The sequence below is a fragment of the Drosophila simulans genome, chromosome 2R (assembly GCF_016746395.2).
Source record: "Drosophila simulans strain w501 chromosome 2R, Prin_Dsim_3.1, whole genome shotgun sequence".
Classification (NCBI taxonomy): Eukaryota; Metazoa; Arthropoda; class Insecta; order Diptera; family Drosophilidae; genus Drosophila; species Drosophila simulans.
The window spans coordinates 8,552,759-8,572,855 of record NC_052521.2 but is presented as its reverse complement, the minus strand read 5'-3'; the positions used below and the strand labels follow the sequence as shown (position 1 = coordinate 8,572,855).

Sequence of the window (20,097 nt, the reverse complement as noted above, 5' to 3'; positions counted from 1 at the left end):
TAAGTCAACAGAAAAAAAACAGAGGTCAAATGATGAAGACCATGATGACTGTAATGAGATCGATTTGGGCCGGTTATACGAAGATTCCAGCAATCGCCAAAAAATCCCGCCAAGACAGGCTGATCTTCGTGTCCGAAAGACGTCATAAACTTGTTTCTCACTCGCTGCCAGTCAATCCATCACTTAAAGTGCCCGAAATATCTAGGCAAGCTGATTGATTGCCAATGTTTAGGAAACTGCATAGCCTATTAGCATAGTGCTACACACGCTCCAGCAGACAAAGGGGCATAAATTAAGATACATTTGAGGTGCGCTTATAACGAGTCCATATATCGGTTTCGGATTCGAATCGCACGCGATCCATCAGTCATCAGTCATCACACGGGAAACTACTGGGCCACCGTGTGAGTGTGTGCAAAAAGCATCGGCTAGTGGTAAGTGAGTAAGCCAAATTGTATGTCAAATGTGAAAAATGCACTAAGCCAGCGGCAAACGACTCTTCCTCTCGGCGAAAAACAGCAATTTGAAAAGCCGCCCGAAGGCCAAAGCAAAACGCGGGCAACCGCGAAATTGGCCAAGTAACATGGAAAACGAACGAAAGGGAAAAGCCAACGGGTTGCGGGAGTTGGCCGAAAATCTCGGGCGATGTTCATCATGTTCGTGATCATCTTCCAACGCCGAGCTGGCTGGATTTTGGCAGCAGCTATTGCTGTAATTTTTATGAATTGCAACTGACATTTCCTACACGCTGGAAAAGTTTAAAGTTTAAGCCGAAAACTCCTTGGTTTAGGCCTTAGCCGGCCGGCGAAAATGTGCCAAATGGGAGCGAGTTACTGGTGCAGCTGGGAGTGGTGCCTGCTCGACCTGGTCAGCGAAATTGGCCTAAAAGGGCAGGCTCAACCGGTCTACATAGGGTAAACAAAGACAAATAATGCTCTTTAACGATGCATTGAAATGGACAAGCTGGCTACGCCCCATCCCGCGGCCCATTCAAATGTCAGTCGGCAGAGATTCATTGGCAGGCATGTGGCCAAATGGCCAATTCATCAAATCGAAACCAATTGCAACATCTGTAATCTTTTAATTAATATTTGACTTAACGAATTATTGCATCCAGTCGAGCATCCAGCGGGGGCACTAATCAAATGAAGTTCGCATTGCTAATTCACATAAATTACACCGCGGAGAACTGTGAGCTGTAAGCTGTAAGCTGCATACGCGGCGTATGCGCAACGCCCATTTGCATTTGAAACTCGTTGCGCATACGCTACGTGGTGCACTGGCAGCGACGGCAGCTCTTCCGATTCTGTTGCTGTCAGGCAGACAAACACTGTTTGTTTCGAATACCGCTCGGCCCCCGCTCGTCGTCGCCTCCTCCTGCCCTTCCAGCCGCCAAATCTGCAAATCTGGGCTGCTGCACTGCATCTGGCTGCGGATGCTGCTTCTGCCGCTGCTCTGCTGTGAGCTGCAGTGAATGCGGTTTCGGTATAAAAACGTTTGTGGCAACTGCAGCCAAGTCAAAGCACTTTTGACGAGCCTCCCAGCGCAGTACCCGCTATCAAGTCGCGAATTCGAAGTGAGTTTGAGTTCTAGTTGCGGTGGTGACTCCTTGAACACAGGATCACACACAGATACATAGATCAAAGACAAAAGCTACAACTTGCGAAGTGGAGTTGATCCTGCATAAAGGATACCCAAAGTTAATTTCATAAGATCAAAGCCATCTCCTGGATTTCAAGCCACGTTTGGATATTTTTCCCACGACCTCCACCATCATAATCATCATAATTTCGCAGAACTTTCAAATCGCAAAAGCCAATCGGAGTATATCACATACTAATTGCCAAGCAACGAGTTTGACATTCAAAGACAACGCCGGCGGCATCTCAATCGAGCGCCAAACACCAAACACCGCACCTCATCTGCAGTACTTACTTATGACTCTATTTAACCACCGTACCACCGCGCGGTTCCCGCATCTTCTCTTTTGTCCACTAAAGGTCATGACGCTCACCCACGCCACCGCCGCAGCCCTCGTCTTGGCCCTCTGCTGCCTCAGTTTCATTCAGGCGCAGCCACAACGCGGACTTCCCCCACCCCGCGGCAACTCCTTCGACGCGAACGCGGTGATTCTCAAGCAGAACTTCGACCTGAATCCCGATGGCTCCTATCAGTACAAGTAAGTGGGGTCTATGGGATTTTCGGATCCTTTCCAGGATTTTGAATGGATAAAAGCAAATCGTGTGATCTTACTATCTTGATCTGATGTTAAGTAATTTCAATTATGATCTTCTCTCTCTCTCTACATTTCTTTACTATCTTCATATTTGAAAAACATTCTTCAGTAAATGTAATATAATTGCTCCACATTCTAATGAGGATTATTATACATTTTTAAAACTTGTAGCTACGAGACAAGCAACGGAATCCGAGCAGATGAGGCTGGCTATTTGAAGAATCCGGGCAGTCAGATCGAGGCTCAGGTTAGTGCGCTTTTCAGTGCTGCATTTAGCATATTGTAGCCTACTTTACGGTGGTGCTGAAACTCTTTATTTCACTGCACTACAGGTGATGCAGGGCTCCTACTCGTACACCGGACCCGATGGCGTGGTCTACACCATCACCTACATTGCTGATGAGAACGGATACCGCGCCGAAGGAGCCCACATACCCACACCGCCACCAGTTCGCGCCGCCGCCGCTCCCGGAAGATTCTTCAAGTAATCCGCTCCGCTGTAGAATCGTGTTTTAATTCTTCATCGTTATGCTCAAGTTGGCAATCATTTCGTTGAGGGTCAGTGCCGAACTGACCGAAAGTGAACCAGAAACAGATAGGAGAGAGAGCAGCTGCTCGTTGGAGATCCTTTAACCCACCCAGAATCATTTCCATTTTATATCCAGTCCCTTACAAACTTCACTCCCTTCGTGCTTCATCTGTGCATTTCTACAGCCAATTCACATTCTACATTCTACTTAGTGCTTAACGAACAACATGTGAGATTATCATTTGTAAATTACGTAAGATCGATTGTTAAATGTCGTACGGCAACGCATGCTCAGCAATAAAACAAAAATTGCACAAAAATCAATCCGAAGCCTTGTGGTTAAACCATTTAGGAGAATGACCTCAGCATTGTGATGTAGGACATCGCTGTACGGACGATCTGAAAACCAAAAGTAAGAAAAGAATGTACATCTAGCTTGTTCCGTAAATACATGTATGTACATTTACGCACCGATGAGAAGGCCTCCATGTTTGCCTCGAAAAAGTATCCCGTGATGCGGAATCCCCGATGAGCACGCATCATGCTGATCAGCAAGGATCGGCAAATCGAGGTGGAGGCTCCACCAGCACCCAAGCTCTCATGCCAGGGACTGTCGTAGATGGCCCACTCGAAACTGGCGCTCTCCGTCTTCAGGTTCTCCCCGCAGTAGCAGTAGATATAGGCCTGTATGATGATGGTGGCTATGAATGAGGCATAGTAGACGCCCTCTGTCTGGGCAAAAGTAATGGAGAATAGGTATCCCAGCATGCAGAGTTGCAGAGATGAAATGAAGAACTGGGCGCAGATGATCGGCTGGTAGCACTGATTCAGATCGTTGCACATATCCAAGCTGGTCTGGTACAGGGCAAAGACCTTGTTCAATGTGGCCTGTGATTCCTTGAGGGATCCACCCTTAAATCTAACCACCTTGTACTGGGCGATTTTGAAGAAGGCGCAGAGGTTGCTGGTGAAGGAACAGAATATGGTATCCAAGCTGACAGCTGGTAAAACCACACCTGTCGAGGCGAAAGCGCTCCAGATAAAGCTCAATACATAATTGCGAATGATGTGTATATTCCAGGGAAAGCTTAAGGAACAAACCCTGATAATCAAATCATCATATATTATATATATCATTTGTACATACAGACAGGGAAAGGGCAACTCGGGCTCTGCATGACCTGCTAACCAATAGCTGAGACCCATTCTCACGAAGGGCAGAACACTGTTCAAGGCCCAGGCGAGGAGGAAACAGGTCCTGAACAGAGTGCACATTCGTTGATCCTGTTTATTTGCTGCGTTTAGGATCTCGGCGTATTCCTCGCCCTGTTCCGCCTCTATAAAATTAGAAATAAATGTAACACATTCTGGGCCAAATAGGTTACCGCTTACCATTCGACATCAACAAACGAAATTTGTCAATCAGTCTCTTAAAATCGCGACGTAAGTACAGTATCATGCTGAACTTGAATAGGCCCAGGATGGTTATTAGTAGGGCCACCATGGCATCGGCCAGCAGCATTACGTTCATCCAATTATGGAGCACGGCTGCCAGGATAAAGGGAAAAATGGCAGCTATGCCAAACACGTTCATTGCTCTATAGGGGCGCTTCCACATTTCTCGATTTTCACTAAAGAGATCAAAACCCAGCAGAGCAATGGTGCTCTTCTGTACTTGCAGGAAACTGTCCATGTCGATAAGGGTTAATTCGGCCTCACACTAAGTCAAGTGTGTTCAGACCAGGGGTTTTAAACCTTTCCATTGACTAGGAATGATTGAAATGCAGATGCGAAAGTACAGCTCCTTAATACCCTTCCTTCTTTCACAACGAATGCTTATTACATATGAAGTATGTAATTTATAATCCATTTTTTATTATCTTGTGATTGCTGCTTGATAATCAAATTATAAAATCAAGCTGATTACTTGCAGTAGTATCACCATTTAAAAGTGTCCACATATACAATTATTCTTGTGTTTGAAGTTGAATTTGCTGTTTAGTACTTTCCATTTACGACCTCAAAGGTTTTAACCTGGTGGGGATACTCCTTTAGAGGGTATAATATCACGCCTAAATAATACCTCCTTTTGACACCTCTTCAGGCATAGCAAATGAGAACACAGGTTAAATTTTAATGTTCTTCATTCACGCCTTGACATCCGAGGGTCACATGTCTCGACAAGTGATTGCTATGTCCAGAGGCGTGGTCAGCGATGTCCGACTTCTACAACACTTGCCTCCAAATTCAAAGAAATTTAAAGATTCGCTAGCTCTCTCATCGGTATAGTCCTCGAATTCGATAAAGTTATGGTTGCAGTTCCCATATGACGGACAAAGGAAACTGATGTGGAAAGGGTGCATCTTGATTTCCGTTCGATTCGATAGATTGCTAGTTCAAACTTGAGTGCATCTGATGACAGTTTTTACTCGACTGCAACCCTTGGAAAAGTCTCACATTCGAAGCTTCTGTACGGTAAATACAATTTTATACCCGTTACTCGGATAGTAAAAAGGAATACTAGATTCGTTTTAAAGTATGTAAGCATGTCCGCCTGTCTGTTGTGTTAATTTTTTACATTTCATTATTTTTCTTGCCAAATCCAATCTAACACGCCTTTCCAACGCCCACAAACCGCACAGGACTATTGTGTCTATCGATACACAACCATTAGCTGCATAACAGGTATCTGATAGTCGTGGAACTAGACTATTGCGTTTTCTCATGTTTTTCGAAGTTTTCGCGATGTTTTTTTTTACAGCGATAAATATTATTATTACATTTTTTACATAACTGGATTACCCTGTTCACTACTGTCGGCGGATTTATATTTTTTCGATCTAGCATATCCGCCTCATAGTTCAAATGCCAAGATCCCGACAATTAAAGGCCATAGTCTCACATTTCTAACAGGTATCTCACCAAAGTCCAAAAACCTCCGACAGATATAGTGTTACTGCTGTTAAACTCTCCTCTTGAATTAGGAAAGCCTCGCAAGTTAGGAAAGCCGAGCTGACCAAAAGTGAACCGGAAACAGGCAGAAAAGAGAGCAGCTGCTCGTTGGAGGTCCCTCGTCCTACCCAAAATCATTTCCATATTATATCCCGCCCAGGAAAATCTCACTCACTTCGTGCTTCATCTGTGCATTTCTACAGCCAATTTACATTCTACATTCTACTTAGTGCTTAACATGTGAGGTTATCATTTGTAAACTACGTAAGATCGATTGTTAAATGTCGTACGGCAACGCATGCTCAGCATTAAAACAAAAATTGCACAAAAATCAATCCGAAGCCTTGTGGTTAAACCATTTAGGAGAATGATCTCAGCATTGTGATGTAGGACATCGCCGTGCGGACAATCTGAAAACGAAAAGTTTTGACAAGTTGCTTGTACCATAAATCCATGTACAATGGAAATTATTCACTCACCGATGAGAAGGCCTCCATGTTTGCCTCGAAAAAAGTATCCAGTGATGCGGAATCCGCGATGAGCCCGCATCATGCTGATCAGCAAGGATCGGCAGATCGAGGTGGAGGCTCCACCAGCACCCAAGCTCTCGTGCCAGGGACTGTCGTAGATGGCCCACTCGAAACTGGCACTCTCCGTCTTCAGGTTCTCCCCGCAGTAGCAGTATATATAGGCCTGTATGATGGTGGCTATGAAGGAGGCATAGTAGACGCCCTCTGTCTGGGCAAAAGTAATGGAGAACAGGTATCCCAGCATGCAGAGTTGCAGAGATGAAATGAAGAACTGGGCGCAGATGATCGGCTGGTAACACTGATTCAGATCGTTGCACATATCCAAGCTAGTCTGGTACAGGGCAAAGACCTTGTTCAATGTGGCCTGTGATTCCTTGAGGGATCCGCCCTTGAATCTTACAACCTTGTACTGGGCAATCTTAAAAAAGGCGCACAGGTTGCTGGTGAAGGAACAGAATATGGTATCCAGGCTGACAGCTGGTAAAACCACACCTGTCGAGGCGAAAGTGCTAAAGATAAAGCTCAATACATAATTGCGAATGATGTATATATTCCAGGGAAAGCTTAAGGAACAAACCCTGATAATCAAATCATCATATATTATATATATCATTTGTACATACAGACAGGGAAAGGGCAACTCGGGCTCTGCATGACCTGCTAACCAATAGCTAAGACCCATTCTCACGAAGGGAAGAACACTGTTCAAGGCCCAGGCGAGGAAACAGGTCCTGAACAGAGTGCACATTCGTTGATCCTGCTTGTTTGCTGCGTTTAGGATCTCGGCGTATTCCTCTCCCTGTTCCGCCTCTATAAAATAATAAATAGAATATTACACATTCTAGGATAACAGATAAATAGAATACAACTTACCATTTGACATCAGCAAACGAAATTTGTCAATCAGTCGTTTGAAATCGCGACGTAAGTACAGTATCATGCTGAACTTGAATAGGCCCAGGATGGCAATCAAAATAGCCACCATGGCATCGGTCAGCAGCATTACGTGCATCCAATTATGGAGCACTGCAGCCAAGATAAAGGGAAAAATCACAGCAGTGCCAAGCACGTTAAGTGCTCTATAGGGGCGTTTCCACATTTCTCGGTTTTCACTAAAGAGATCGAACCCCAGCAGACCGATAGTGCTCTTCTGTACTTGCAGAAAACTGTCCATGCCGACAAGGGTTAAATCGGCCTCACACTAAGTCTAGGGTGTTTAGCCCAGGGTTTTTAAACCTTTTCATTGGCTAGGAATGAATGAAATGCTGATGCGAAAGCCAAGGTCTTTAATACCCTTTCTATCACTACAGTTACTATTATGTATTTTATAGTTTATTTATATGCCTGTTTCATGAAGAGTAAAAGGTTATACTAGATCCGTTGAAAAGTATCTAACAGGAAGAAGGTGTTTCCGACCCTATATAGTGTATATATCCTTGATCAGGATAGCTAGCCGAGTCGATCTGGCCACGTCTGCCTGTCCGTTCTTCTCTCCGTTTGCCCGCCCATCCGTATAAACACCTCGATCTCAGAAACTACAAAATCTAGAATGCTGAGAGTAAGCATGCAGATTCTAGAGACATTGACACAGCACTGAGTAATGGGTATATATATAGCCGGGAACTCGACTATAGAGTTCTCTCTTGATTTATCTTCTGAGTGATAATGAGGGTTACTACTGGATAATCAAATTAAAAAAACCGCCTTCTGTCTTGGAAAATGGTATTCAAGATATTTTTCCCGAGAAAGAATTACCAATGAAAATAATTGTTATATACGGATTAATCAACAATATTTAATTTCGAGTTTAGTACTCTTCATTTACTTTTTTACAAGCTCCCAGCTGGTCAGGATACTCCTTCAGAGGGTAAAATATCACGGCTAAATAATACCTCTGTTTGACAGCTCTTTGACATATACCAAATGAGAACACGGGTTAAATTTTAATGTTCTTTATTCACGCCTTGACATCCGAAGGTCACATGTCTCGCCAAGTGATTGCTATGACCAGAGGCGTGGTCAGCGATGTCAGAATTGCTACAGGCCCAACACATGCCTCCAAAATTCAAAGAAATCCCATTCTGAAGATTCATCGCTATAAGAGCTAGCTCTCTCATCGGGATAGTCCATGAATTCGATAAAGTGATCGTTGCAGTTGGTATGATCCCAGGCGTAGGCATAGACCAGACAAAGGACACTGACGAGGACCTGGAGTGTTGGACGCATCTCGATTTCCGTTCGATTCGATAGAGTGCAACTGATGACAGTTTCGACTCAACTGCAGTTCTTATACGGAAAGATCGCACTCTCGACGCTTCTGTACGGTAAATATGATTTTTTATCGTAGTTTTTGACGGTAACTTTTTTAAGCGATATATATTACTATTCTAATTTCATATAGCTCTGCTTTTTGTCATTACAAAAGCATTGAAAGCTTGAAGTTATGTGCACTACTGTCCGCGGAATTATATTTTTCGATCTAGGCAAATCACTTTCAAACCGCACCAAAATCCAGAAACCTCCGACAGGTCTAGATTTATTGCCACTAAACTATCCGGTTGATCGCCAATGTTCCATTATGACAAACAGGAATTAACGTCTATTAACGTCTGATGAATATAGAAAATATTGAACAACCTCTGTGTTCAATTTAAAAGTTCAGACGGTTGAAGAGTGAAATGAGCGTGTGTGGGCGTATGTTTGAAAAAGGTGGACAGGATAAGTATATCCCTAAGAGGGAATAATAATAGGCCTCTGCACCACTTTAGTTTGACACCTTTTCAAGAACACGAATCGAAAATCAAGTTTAAGTGCTTTATTAGTCCTGAATAACACGTTCAAACCCATGGGAGGGTGTCCTTTTGATTTGGCAGGTGGTGGATCGGGTCAGGTTGTGGCTTACGTCAGAGATATAAGCACAGTTTTCTGCTTCCAACTTTGTTTTGCCGCCATAAGTGGTCTTATGGATAGCAGATTATTGAGAGCTACCAGGACATCTGATTACTTTTAATTCAATCCGACGACTGGAGATGGTTTTCTATATTGAATATTTCTCTTGGTAGTAAATAATATGTTTAAAACTCCACCAAATAAAAATCGAAATTTAAATGCTCCAAAGTTCTTTATTCACGCCAGGACATCAGTGACAGGGTATCCTTTTGACTTGGCAAGTGGTGGGATTGGCCGGAGGCGTGGTCAGCGACGTCAGTCGTCCTATCGGCCATACCAACCACCTCCGCGACCGCCCCAACCTCCTCGACCTCCCCAACCTCCTCGACCGCCCCATCCTCCTCGACCGCCCCATCCTCCACCGCCACCCCATCCGCCACGGCCGCCCCATCCACCATGGCCACCCCATCCACCGCGGTGACCCCATCCTCCGTACTGGCGGGCCTCTCGGGCTCCATCGTTGGCATGGTTCGCTCCATGATCGGCGACGTCCAGGAGTCCGACCACCTGATCGTTGTTTTCGGAATCATCCAAGGCGTAGGCATAGGCCAGGCACAGGACACCGATGAGGGCCAGAAGTGTTAGACGCATCTTGCTTTCTGCTTGATTCAATGGGTTGCTGATACAGACTCGAATGCAACTGATGATTTGTTCGTCTCAATCGCGGGCCTTATATGCGAAGATCTCGCCACTTGACCGACGTTCCTGTTCTCATACGCATCGATGAGTCGGGTCTCTCCAAAGACCCCCCCATATGCTCCACCACCACCTTTTGCCATAGTCGTACTATACTGTGTATGTACTATATACCCAACTGGCCTCTAGGTGCGATTGTTTAGGGGCTTTTTTAACCGGGTTCTGGTTTGTATCGTTATATTTCACCACACAAATATTACACTCTTTGTTATTTTGTGTACCATTTTTTTTGTTGTATTTTTTGGCTGTCATTACTGAATCATTCCAAATTTTAATGTCTCATTTGCGAAAGTTGTCGGGATGCTACTCCTAAGTGGTTTCATACATAGATCATTCGATTAGGATTCGTTGACTGTCAACAATTGAGACCTGTTTTGTTTTATGGGTTTTTACTAAAGTGCATCGGCAGCTAAATGCCCATATTTAATTAATTATTTATCAGCAAAGCCAAATATACACAACAGAAACCTTTCCATTTACAAGTAGGATTAAATCGTTTAAAGTTGATATCAACTAAGCTGTGACAAGATAATGCCAGGTCAATCAAATTAACATTTTGTTGAATACTTAGTAGTACTTAGCGTTTAACATAAGATAACCCTATATTGGAAATCCTCGACTATCCGTTTCTTAGCTAGTGGAAAATGAAAAATTGAATTGAAAAATGTGTCGAAACTGTGAGCGTGACAGCTTTGGGTGGTTTGTGGTCGTTCCGCTCAGTTTTAAAGTTTCCAAAATCTCGCCGTTAATAAATGGACAGATAAAGGGATCGGTATCAAAAATTTATATACTTAATAGGATCAGAAACGCTTTCTTCAACATCTTAGATTTTAAATGAGTCTAGTATACTCTCTATTCTACTCATGTCAGGTGTAATCATATAATATTTAATACTAATCTGCTGCTCATTAATCCCAATTAACATAGTTCTCATTCTCAAGGATCTATATGCAAATAAGCTCTCAATTGTTTAACGAATGTCAAGATCAACTTGCTTGATCTAAAAAAGTAAACAACTGGGAATTTACGAGTGCAAGCCGTTGAACTTGAGTTGTCATACGGGTTCCCATCGAAATAAACCGTATGGCGTCTAATACTTATCAAAACAAAATATAACCAAATAACTAATTTGAGTAAATTAGCTCGTGCGAGTCAAGAAATAACACGCCTACTGATTTGTATGGATATGGATCTTACTCGTGAATAAACTTAAAATCCACAAAATTTTAATCGGACAATGTGGAGCTTTTTTAAAAATAAAGCTCATCTACCTCATTTTTCATGTAGAAAAGGGGCTTGTCATTACCACTTTTGTCTTAATTTAATCTAATAAATAAGTTTCTAAAAATGTATATTGCAATTACTGCACTAGTTTTTAAACAATTATTAAAATTCCGAATTACTGGAAATCTTCATATTTTAAATTTATCATATCAGCAGTTTTAGTTCACAGTGTAAAGAGAGCAAATGTGTGTTGAAACAAATAAAAAGGTGTGTTGTATTGGCAGATTTATGATTCCTTTAAACAAGACTTTTTTTAGTTAAAGTATTAGGTTCACGTTTCCCCTTTATTATTATAGACATCGTACTGCAGTCTCAAGAGAACATACTTTATTTTAATACATTTTATTTGAAATATATGGGTTGTCATCAGGGTTAGTTTAAATATGTATAAAAACACACTAGCGACCATAATGTCCATGTCCATGACCACCACCACCGTGATGACCATGTCCGTAGTTGCCATGTCCGTAGTTGCCATGTCCGTAGTTCCCATGACCATAACCGCGAGCCTCTCGGACTCCGCTTTCGGCATGTTCTGCTCCTAGATTGGCCAGATCCTCGAGATCAGCTCCATACTCATTCAAGGCGAGGGCATAGGCCAGGCACAGGAGGCCAACGATGGACAGAAGGATAAGACGCATCTTGCAGATACTTCGGGTAAGTGATTTCGTGGATAGATTGCTTCGATTGTGCTTGGATCTTTGCTATGTGCAACTGTAACTTTTGAAACCAAAGCTGCGGTCTTTTATTCGATCCCGAGATCCAAAGAATGACTGACATTCCTGTTTCTTGTTTACTATTTTAAATGTTCTTGTTTACTTTGCACAAAAGTATTTGATAACATAAAACGCCAGCACGTAAACAATTGAAATGGGTTTCTGTGATTTAATCTGGCTATTAATAAGCTCTTTAAAGCTTTGGTTTTTTATTAACTTAATGCGCTTTATTTTGAACTCATGAGCTTTCACAGAACTTTTGAATATCTTGATTATACTATTGATCACTTTATTCAAAAGTTGGCACCAAGTTTGGGGAAGCTACTGTTTTGGGACTGCTACCACCAGTAACTACTATAGCTGCTTCTCCAGGGGCTGTAGGAATTACTCCATCCACTGTTCCAGCCTCCATTCCATCCACCATTCCAGCTGCCACTCCATCCTCCTCCCCATCCTGTATTCCAGCCGCCTCCCCAACCTCCGCTCAGCCATCGAGCTGGTCTATCGCCCTCCTTCGCTTCCTGACCACCCAAATCAGCCACATCATCTAGTGTTGCTGCAGCAGCAGGATCCTCATTCACAGGATTCGCCAAAACACATCCCAGGACAGTCCATATACCCAGTAAGAAGAAGGTGAGCCGCATACTGAACATTCTAAAAAATCTGACATGAACTGCGATCTGAACTGCCTTTTATACCTCTAAAAGTGCAGTTCTTGTGCCTCTAATTATTACGTATTCGCAACTTGCAAAAGATACATAAGTTGTAAGGCCCTGACCCCACTATATATGGTTAACACCCAACGATAAGTTCATTTAACACAATTTACATACGGATGGGCAAAGCAAGAGAATTCTTAGCCAACAGAAATCCAAATTGAACAAAAACGTATATGCATTTAGTAAAACAAAATTTATAAAGAAATTAGACTAACAAAAACAATTATTAAAACTAATAAAAAATAGATTAAGAAAATTTAAAATTAATAAACAAGGTAACAATGATAGATTTTAGCATATAGTTTGATTATCGAATTGATAACTTATCAAAAATGTTTCTATCTATTACTTAATACTGATCTACTTATGGCCTAGCCAAGCAGACTGAGTAGACCGCTCAGCGCTTGTGGATTTGCCCCCGCTCCTGTCGCTCCAGCTGCCCCGCCCCCATTGGCGAGAAGAGGGCGCAGACTACTGCCAAGGGCCTGACCCAGAAGACCGGCTAACTGGGCTTGCTGAGCGGTGGATAGCTGTGGGTTTCCACCTCCAGATACTGCTCCTGCTCCTGATGCCGAACCAACGGCCGAATTTGTTGGAGAGCTTGAGATAACAGATGAACTGCTATATGAGGGATAACCGCCTGATCCGGCAGCTCCAATGGAGCTATAAGTGGGCCGGTAACCATAGTAGGGCTGCGGTCTCTGGTATCCACCGTAGTTGTAGTAGCTGGGTCTGTAGTAGTTTTGGCCATAGCCGTAGCCCAAGCCCGGGTATCCATAGTTATAACCATAGTTGGGATATCCGTATCCATAGTTGGGCCTGTATCCGTAGCTTGGATAACTGCCGCCGTAGTATGAGTCCGATTGGGTGCCTCCTCCGGCTGCGGAGGATGATCCGCCACCTGGTCTGATGGGTGGTCCTGCAGGCAGGGGAACATCGAAGAGCGGTCCACCGCCTCCCAGTAAAAGGGGCGTCAATAGTCCCAAGGTTCTGCCTTGAGGACGTTCACTCCGGGACTTACTCCTCTGACCGGAGACCATCAGGAAGAGAAGGCTCAGTAGAGCCAAACGCGCGCGTAGATACATTTCGTAACCGTAACAGTCTGGTGGAGATTAACAACTGCGGACCGACTGAAAAACCCAATAATATTTTATACCACCAAGTTCTTGGATGAATTTCCAAATAAGTTGGCAAAAAAATGAACCAGAAGACCTTCGGCACCTGCAAATAATGATCGCAGGCCGAGCGGAACCACGCCAATCTTGGCCAGAACGTCATCAACTGGTTGGCGCCACGCAGCTTTCACGCCCGGTTCGAGATCATCTTGTTTTGGCCCAGTCCGCAGACGAGCACACCCGACATTGACCTTGCCGAAAGTTGGCCAAATAAGTCAGCAATCTGTTTCACACAGTTAACTCGATCGCTCACTTCCGCGGTTTTTTTTTCGCATTTGGCCTGCTGTTTCGTTTCATTCACATTCAAAAAGCCAACAACCGGGGGCGTATCTTCTATACGCGCAGGCTATAATAATAAAGATTGTCAATAGTAAAGTTAATTAGCGAGCTGGAAATCTATTCACCCCTGAGTAGATGCATTCCACTAGGCGTGCGCATGACAGATGGTGATTCATCTTATACGCGGTGTATAAGAGCGGAGTCTTCCCATTTTCTGTTTCCAGGTGCTGATGGGATTATCTCGAATTATTATATTTGCACTAATTGATCAGCGTTTCGCCAGACATGGAAATCTTTGCCTTTTAATTTAATTAAGTCTGGCTAGACATCTGCCAGTTAGTCAATCATCCGAGGCACTTAATCCACGCGTGGTTTTATATATCTCTTTTTATAAAACTTTGCTTTAAAAAGAAGCGAATAACGCGAAATATTAACGAATTTAAGTCAATGGGTATCGTCGAGCTGATATTATGTGTTTACTTATCCATATAATATCATTTTCAGGGTCTGGAGCTGTAAAATAATTGTCCAAAACATAAAACGATTGTTTAAAACAATATAATTTAAGACTAAACTATATTGGTTTTCCAAGGTTCAGTGCTACCGGGTAAACACCTATTTTTGTTTTGAAACAAATATTATTCTGTCTTTATTAACGACTGGACTTAAGTACTGGAATAGTTATGGAATATATTATTACCTTGAAGGTAATAGTTAAAAGCACACTCCCTTAGTCAATTTTTCACGGCCTAGCCGGAACTTTTAACTACAATATTTATTGCCAGTGCAGTAAAAGACAAGTTAGACTGTAATAAATTATTGTAATTTAAGAGGGAGTGCCTTTTAAGTATGTTTCTTACGCCACGAACCAGTTTATGAGAATGATATACGATTTGTTTTGTTAAAAACTTTTACGTTTATTTCGTTTTTCCCGCGCATCTGTAGATCATCGTTGTTTGCTTATTTTTGGACTGACTCGATTGCTGGTTACCAAACGGGTTTAAGGTTCTCACAGAACCTTTAGATATTTACACCTGAGAATTTAATGTGCTTCCCCAGGTCCACAATTTTAGACACCTTTCTCAGACAGTAAAGTAAACCCAATTCTCTGGTAACATGCATTTAATAAACTGCGCAAAATCAATCTTGGGTCACTGATCACTTAAAATGTGTTGATTGTTCTGCATTCAACCGTAGGAGAAGTAAATCCCCATCCCGGGGGCTGGTCTCAAAATGTGATGGTTCAGATATACACAGAAAAAAATAAATCCCACAATTCAAGCTGCTTACAAATATTCATCGTCATTGAAGAAGAATAAAGATGAATAATTTTAGGTAGCTTTTTCAATGAAGAATGTTGGTTTTTACCAAAATGTTTAAGAAATAACTACTTAATTAAAGTTTTCTTTTTCCTAAGGCTTCCAATTGGCGGCTTAGTTTAAAAACCAATTTATTATTATGCAATTTACTTATTAAGAAATTTAATAAAAATGTATCCAGGCTTTATTACTCGCTGTAATTTGTATACTTTTTTGTAATTTCTGGAAGAATTGGGGGGTTTGTTTTCGACACGTCTGGGATTTCCGTTGACCTCAAGTTTTGGTGAAATCATCAGCGTCATATTATAATTGCCCTACGGGTGTAACTAATGATACTTGGATAGCATATAATGCGCTATAGAACACTTGCTCTTCACACGGGACATCCCCGGGTTATTTGAATTTTTATATAAAAATTGGAGCCCAGGGTGCTTCGATTGCAGAAAGTGTTTGATCGTCCAATATGAAACAGTACCTGGTGCTTGCCCTCGTCTTCGCGGCCATTCTGGCCATGATCAGCGCCCATCCTCTGGAGGAACAAAAGATCACGCTGGAAGATGCTGAAGCACAGCCGGGAATCGATGATGGCACTGGAGTTAGGGCTGCTCGTCACTTTGGCGGCTTTCGCCGCGGAGGATACTGCTGTGGAGGAGGCGGTGGCTACCGCCCTGGTGGATTCGGTGGCGGTGGCGGATATCCCAGAGGTGGATTTGGCGGAGGCAGTGCATCAGCATCGGCGTCAGCTTCAGCCAGTTCCAGTTGGGGACGTAAATAAAAATAGTTAATCAGTGTAAATGAGGCAAAAATAGACAAACGTCAAGAAACGAAAACAAAAACATATGACTTTGCATTGGGTGGCAAATTGAGGGACTTTCGGTGTAAAGGGCGTGTTCGATTGCTTACGCACTTAATCACAAAAAATACAACGTAATCGAATGGAACCGGTCCAGAAACGCTAATCGATGAATACGATCCAAACACGATCGAAATTCTACTTTTCCCACAAATGAAAAATCTTCCAAGATTAAGACTCCGCTAGTTCTAAGCCATTCAATTAAAAATAGCACATCTGGACCATAAATGTGGTGGTTTTTGTTGATAACTTTAATGGCTAGATTTGATAACTGTTGCGAAATGCTTGCACAACTAAAAGGAATCGCCAAATCTGGGATAATGTAACCTGTTTTCGAACAACACACTAATTGCCAAGTCAAATAAAAAGCTAGTTCGATTAATTTCCAGATATGTGGGGTTGAGACAGGGTTTTTGCGGTTTTGTTTTCAGGCACCCCCGACCAGCCTTGCGATCGATTTCTTAATGGAAAATTACCTCCAAGTTCCTGGCACAACATTTCACCAGAGGAGGAGTTGAACTCCAGGTTGCTTTTGATTCATGCTGACCGACTGACGAACTTCTGACTAACTGACTGACTCACACGACTTCTAATTGATGAACGCAAATATTTTGCACTCTCGATTGTGGAATTTGCTTCCTTGGAAACAGGCACGTTGTCAACATGATTCATGTTTATTTCTAAGTTTTCAATAGTGCACTTAATTAGCGCCTCCCCCACAAAGCAATATCCGACAACAAATTGGCATTGTTTCATGCAATATGGGAACAAATATTTTGTACTTAGTCAAATCTTAGTACGAGTATGTACCTCCATGAATTCATAATTGAATTACTCTTAAGTTGTCGGCTTTTTAAAAATAACTTCAAATATTTCCCAAAATAAACACGCAAAGTATTCAATCACGCTGTATACTAATTGTGGTACAGTGATAATGTGATTTATCACTTCCAAAAGATCCTACAACAGCAAAAACATTACAAAACTACCTAGCTTAATAAAATATTTATAATTGAGTTACGTATTTTTACTATTATTAAAACTCTTATAGAGATGTCTATATATATACTTCCCAAGCTTATTAAGCTAAATCAGTTTGACTAAATACGTCACAGATTCTACGATCTGCCTAATTGATGACCAATACTAATATATTTAAGTTACTTTGATCTTTCGAGGGGGCCAACTCCACCAATGAATCATTCACACCTCTACGTTGCCTACCGCAACAAAAAGCCAGAGTCGCGAAATGTCTAAACCGCAATAACTAAAAAAAGACCTCCCCCCACAGGGGTTCAGCCCCCAAATGACGTCACACGAGGAGAGTCGTGAGCTTGGAGCCGGCCAAAAAGGCTGTACCGCATTGACGGAAATGTTGTGCGGTGCTATTCCTGCTAATTAAATCAAAAGATGCGCGACAAATGAAATTAGTGCCCCAATACTGTCACCACTGGGATCTGGCTGATCGACTCGGTCTGTCATAACAATTAGCGCGTATTGGAGAAGATTCGCGGCTATAAAAACCAACGAAGCACGGCGGAAAAGGCACAGAACCCAAAGGAACTCCAGCACCAGTGGACATACCAAGCCAAGCTCAACTCAAAACTCCAAATTCAAAAGCCAACCAACCCCAAAATATATTCAAATACCCAATAAACATGAAGTGCATCATCTCCATCGTTTTGATCTCCATGATCTTCGCTTTAAGCCTGATCCAAGCAGCGCCCATTGCTAAGGATGCACAGGATCCAGGATTCGTTTCGGCCACGGATATTACCGGAGAACCAGTGCGCCAGAAGCGAGCCAGTGCGGATTACTACCAGGGCGACTACTTCATCTGCTATCCCAAGAGCGCAGTGTACGGCAAACATGGATACGGTGCAACCAATCGCAGATCCTACGACTCGGAGGACTATGCGCCCCACTATCTGGCCGACGATCCATTGGCCGTTCGCCAGGCTCGTGCTGATGCCAGACGCGCTGCCTACACCGACAGCTTCGGCAAATAAATCAGGAACTGCCACTTAGTCACTTACTCTTTGGATACCAAAATATCCCATGCCCAAAGTTGGGAAACTGAACAGGTCTAGCTTGTAAAGATGTACAAATATTATTAATATTATTTATTCAACACAAATAAAATAATTATTAAAATGAAATAAGAAACTATTCTAATTAATAATAAATAATAAAAGATATTTAATGAAATATACAGCCTTTATACGGACAGATACTGTAGAGGTAACAGGTATAGTTAATATTTGATTCGTAGCATACCTTTGGGCTGTTTGTTAAACTGACTTTGAAGACTCTTGATTTCTTCTTCAGACTGAGACGCCCCCGCTTTGCCCTTAAGATACAAGATACATTCACATATAGGCGACTCATCTGGTGAGCAGCGATTTTCTGCAAGGCGAACTCCGTGCGCTGAGACATTTCGCACCTTATTTGCCTTGGGCATTAGTCTAAAAGTGTGAATTGTTTATAAAGAGATTACAAAACCGAAGACAGGGCGCTCAGTGGGCCGCTGTGTTCGACTTTTGCCGCCATAAAAACATAAAAAAGGCATCACTTTAAGCGAAAAACCAAGGCGGATAATTGCAAAAGAAAGTTTTCACCATCGGCCTCGGCATAAAAGGGGATTTCATCGAGCCGGAAGCAAACAGTTGCCTCTAGAGATAGCTACCGAAATGACCAAGTTCGTTGCGAAGAAAGCTATCCTTCTGCTCTCCCTGCTCCTCCTGGGCACGGCGGAGTCCAAGCCACTGGATGGGGAACAGCATCATATCGAGGATCAGCATGTGCGAAAGGAGCGTCAGCTGAAGATGGCCGGCTCAGCGGATCCAGATGTTAAAATGGTGGCCAACGTGACTCCAGCGACGGGATCTCAACCCATGTCGATGACCATGGGTGTCCCAATGAACCAAATGGCCCTGAGCTCGGTCGGTGGCCAGTTGGTGCGGTATCCCAACTACCCGGGTCTGATCTATCCTGGCCTTGCGCCGGCTCCTGGTCTAAATGGCGTTCCCGGTCTGCAGACGAACATTGCCAACAACTATCCCTCGTATCCGGATCCCAATCTGGCAGGCTCAGTTCCTGGCTTCAATCCGTTTGGCTCATTCGGCTATCCAGGCGTGCCACCCATGTATGGAAACTCCCTGATGTATCCCAACCCCCAGCTGCCCAATGGATTTGTGCCCAATCCTGCCGTGGACAACTTCCAATCGCTGAACAACATTGTCAATATGGCCAATGTTCAGGGATTGGCTGGTGGCAGCTCCGGACTATATCCAGCACCTCAAGGATTTGGTGGCGTCAACCCGGGTCTATATCCCGCTCCGCAGGGATTCGGTGGAGCCAATCCGGGATTGTATCCAGCACCTCAGGTCAACATGCTGGGACTATATCCACCATCTGGTGGTTTCCTGGAGCGCATGAACATGCAGGGCTATGCCCCCGGCTTTTAATTGAGCCTTAAAACTCCATAAATAATAAGCTAATTTATTTTATTTATTTTCGATAAATACAAGAACATTTATACAACAAATTTAACAAAGCGTTTTTATTTATGCGATGTCTTTAGACTTTTATTTGAGTGTTCTTTGGAGAGGGATAAATGGAAATGTGTGTCATATATCAACTCTCGTTTTTCAAAACAACCGACGAATCTCTTTTTAAACGCTAATTAAGCAGCAGGTGTCAAGTGCAAGGTTGGTAATTTGGCAAATTTAGCAATCGGAGCCAGGATGACAAGTCTTGAAAGTGAAACGAACATGCTGGTTTACACCCGCAGAGACATTGAATATTTTCGATTCCATCGATTTTCCCCTAGAGATAAAGGCACCTTTTCCAGCTCTGAT

The 20,097-nt window shown here is 42.9% G+C and overlaps 10 protein-coding genes and 1 pseudogene across 10 annotated transcripts; 4 read left to right on the top strand and 7 right to left on the bottom strand.

The window, feature by feature from the left end:
• Positions 1–1,489: 1,489 nt before the first annotated feature.
• Positions 1,490–3,089, top strand: LOC27206986 (cuticle protein CP14.6). Its single transcript, XM_016182751.2, has 4 exons — positions 1,490–1,576; positions 2,001–2,179; positions 2,408–2,483; positions 2,569–3,089. Exons 2-4 carry the CDS (start codon positions 2,004–2,006, stop codon positions 2,722–2,724), a joined length of 408 nt encoding a protein of 135 aa, XP_016027001.1. The 5' UTR covers positions 1,490–1,576; positions 2,001–2,003; the 3' UTR covers positions 2,725–3,089.
• Positions 3,090–4,473, bottom strand: LOC27208003 (odorant receptor 47a). The gene is made up of 4 exons (XM_016183628.3): positions 4,158–4,473; positions 3,913–4,102; positions 3,237–3,852; positions 3,090–3,164 (listed from the first exon to the last, which is right to left on the bottom strand). Exons 1-4 carry the CDS (start codon positions 4,456–4,458, stop codon positions 3,114–3,116), a joined length of 1,158 nt encoding a protein of 385 aa, XP_016027000.1. The 5' UTR covers positions 4,459–4,473; the 3' UTR covers positions 3,090–3,113.
• Positions 4,474–6,005: 1,532 nt separating this feature from the next.
• LOC6733955 lies at positions 6,006–7,433 on the bottom strand (annotated as a pseudogene).
• A 750-nt stretch (positions 7,434–8,183) lies between these two features.
• Positions 8,184–8,535, bottom strand: LOC6733954. The gene has a single exon (XM_002080962.4). The coding sequence runs from the start codon at positions 8,471–8,473 to the stop codon at positions 8,285–8,287; it is 189 nt and encodes a 62-aa protein (XP_002080998.1). The 5' UTR covers positions 8,474–8,535; the 3' UTR covers positions 8,184–8,284.
• An 814-nt stretch (positions 8,536–9,349) lies between these two features.
• On the bottom strand, positions 9,350–9,858 carry LOC6733953 (neuropeptide-like protein 32). The gene has a single exon (XM_002080961.4). It carries the CDS (start codon positions 9,785–9,787, stop codon positions 9,461–9,463), a length of 327 nt encoding a protein of 108 aa, XP_002080997.2. The 5' UTR covers positions 9,788–9,858; the 3' UTR covers positions 9,350–9,460.
• A 1,655-nt stretch (positions 9,859–11,513) lies between these two features.
• LOC6733952 (kininogen-1) lies at positions 11,514–11,937 on the bottom strand. The gene has a single exon (XM_002080960.4). It carries the CDS (start codon positions 11,815–11,817, stop codon positions 11,575–11,577), a length of 243 nt encoding a protein of 80 aa, XP_002080996.1. The 5' UTR covers positions 11,818–11,937; the 3' UTR covers positions 11,514–11,574.
• Positions 11,938–12,173: 236 nt separating this feature from the next.
• Positions 12,174–12,823, bottom strand: LOC27207743 (protein suex-1). Its single transcript, XM_016183420.3, has one exon. It carries the CDS (start codon positions 12,543–12,545, stop codon positions 12,231–12,233), a length of 315 nt encoding a protein of 104 aa, XP_016026998.1. The 5' UTR covers positions 12,546–12,823; the 3' UTR covers positions 12,174–12,230.
• Positions 12,824–12,892: 69 nt separating this feature from the next.
• LOC27208566 (prisilkin-39) lies at positions 12,893–14,487 on the bottom strand. The gene is made up of 2 exons (XM_016184142.3): positions 14,191–14,487; positions 12,893–14,132 (listed from the first exon to the last, which is right to left on the bottom strand). Exon 2 carries the CDS (start codon positions 13,694–13,696, stop codon positions 12,983–12,985), a length of 714 nt encoding a protein of 237 aa, XP_016026997.2. The 5' UTR covers positions 13,697–14,132; positions 14,191–14,487; the 3' UTR covers positions 12,893–12,982.
• Positions 14,488–15,811: 1,324 nt separating this feature from the next.
• Positions 15,812–16,627, top strand: LOC6733950 (glycine-rich RNA-binding protein GRP1A). The gene has a single exon (XM_002080958.4). The coding sequence runs from the start codon at positions 15,848–15,850 to the stop codon at positions 16,157–16,159; it is 312 nt and encodes a 103-aa protein (XP_002080994.1). The 5' UTR covers positions 15,812–15,847; the 3' UTR covers positions 16,160–16,627.
• Positions 16,628–17,757: 1,130 nt separating this feature from the next.
• LOC6733949 lies at positions 17,758–18,368 on the top strand. Its single transcript, XM_002080957.4, has one exon. The coding sequence runs from the start codon at positions 17,896–17,898 to the stop codon at positions 18,244–18,246; it is 351 nt and encodes a 116-aa protein (XP_002080993.1). The 5' UTR covers positions 17,758–17,895; the 3' UTR covers positions 18,247–18,368.
• A 240-nt stretch (positions 18,369–18,608) lies between these two features.
• LOC6733948 (calcium-binding protein P) lies at positions 18,609–19,784 on the top strand. Its single transcript, XM_002080956.3, has one exon. The coding sequence runs from the start codon at positions 18,928–18,930 to the stop codon at positions 19,702–19,704; it is 777 nt and encodes a 258-aa protein (XP_002080992.1). The 5' UTR covers positions 18,609–18,927; the 3' UTR covers positions 19,705–19,784.
• Positions 19,785–20,097: the final 313 nt, after the last annotated feature.

Bases quoted from the DNA above. Each gene is read 5' to 3' on its own strand.
- LOC27206986 (XM_016182751.2), top strand. From the start codon at position 2,004: ATGACGCTCACCCACGCCACCGCCGCAGCCCTCGTCTTGGCCCTCTGC. The intron at 2,180-2,407 runs GTAAGTGGGGTC...TAAAACTTGTAG, and splicing joins GATGGCTCCTATCAGTACAA to CTACGAGACAAGCAACGGAA. The intron at 2,484-2,568 runs GTTAGTGCGCTT...ACTGCACTACAG, and splicing joins GCAGTCAGATCGAGGCTCAG to GTGATGCAGGGCTCCTACTC.
- LOC27208003 (XM_016183628.3), bottom strand. From the start codon at position 4,458: ATGGACAGTTTCCTGCAAGTACAGAAGAGCACCATTGCTCTGCTGGGT. The intron at 4,103-4,157 runs GTAAGCGGTAAC...CTAATTTTATAG, and splicing joins TCGTTTGTTGATGTCGAATG to AGGCGGAACAGGGCGAGGAA. The intron at 3,853-3,912 runs GTATGTACAAAT...TTGTTCCTTAAG, and splicing joins GAGTTGCCCTTTCCCTGTCT to CTTTCCCTGGAATATACACA.
- LOC6733954 (XM_002080962.4), bottom strand. From the start codon at position 8,473: ATGCGTCCAACACTCCAGGTCCTCGTCAGTGTCCTTTGTCTGGTCTAT.
- LOC6733953 (XM_002080961.4), bottom strand. From the start codon at position 9,787: ATGCGTCTAACACTTCTGGCCCTCATCGGTGTCCTGTGCCTGGCCTAT.
- LOC6733952 (XM_002080960.4), bottom strand. From the start codon at position 11,817: ATGCGTCTTATCCTTCTGTCCATCGTTGGCCTCCTGTGCCTGGCCTAT.
- LOC27207743 (XM_016183420.3), bottom strand. From the start codon at position 12,545: ATGTTCAGTATGCGGCTCACCTTCTTCTTACTGGGTATATGGACTGTC.
- LOC27208566 (XM_016184142.3), bottom strand. From the start codon at position 13,696: ATGTATCTACGCGCGCGTTTGGCTCTACTGAGCCTTCTCTTCCTGATG.
- LOC6733950 (XM_002080958.4), top strand. From the start codon at position 15,848: ATGAAACAGTACCTGGTGCTTGCCCTCGTCTTCGCGGCCATTCTGGCC.
- LOC6733949 (XM_002080957.4), top strand. From the start codon at position 17,896: ATGAAGTGCATCATCTCCATCGTTTTGATCTCCATGATCTTCGCTTTA.
- LOC6733948 (XM_002080956.3), top strand. From the start codon at position 18,928: ATGACCAAGTTCGTTGCGAAGAAAGCTATCCTTCTGCTCTCCCTGCTC.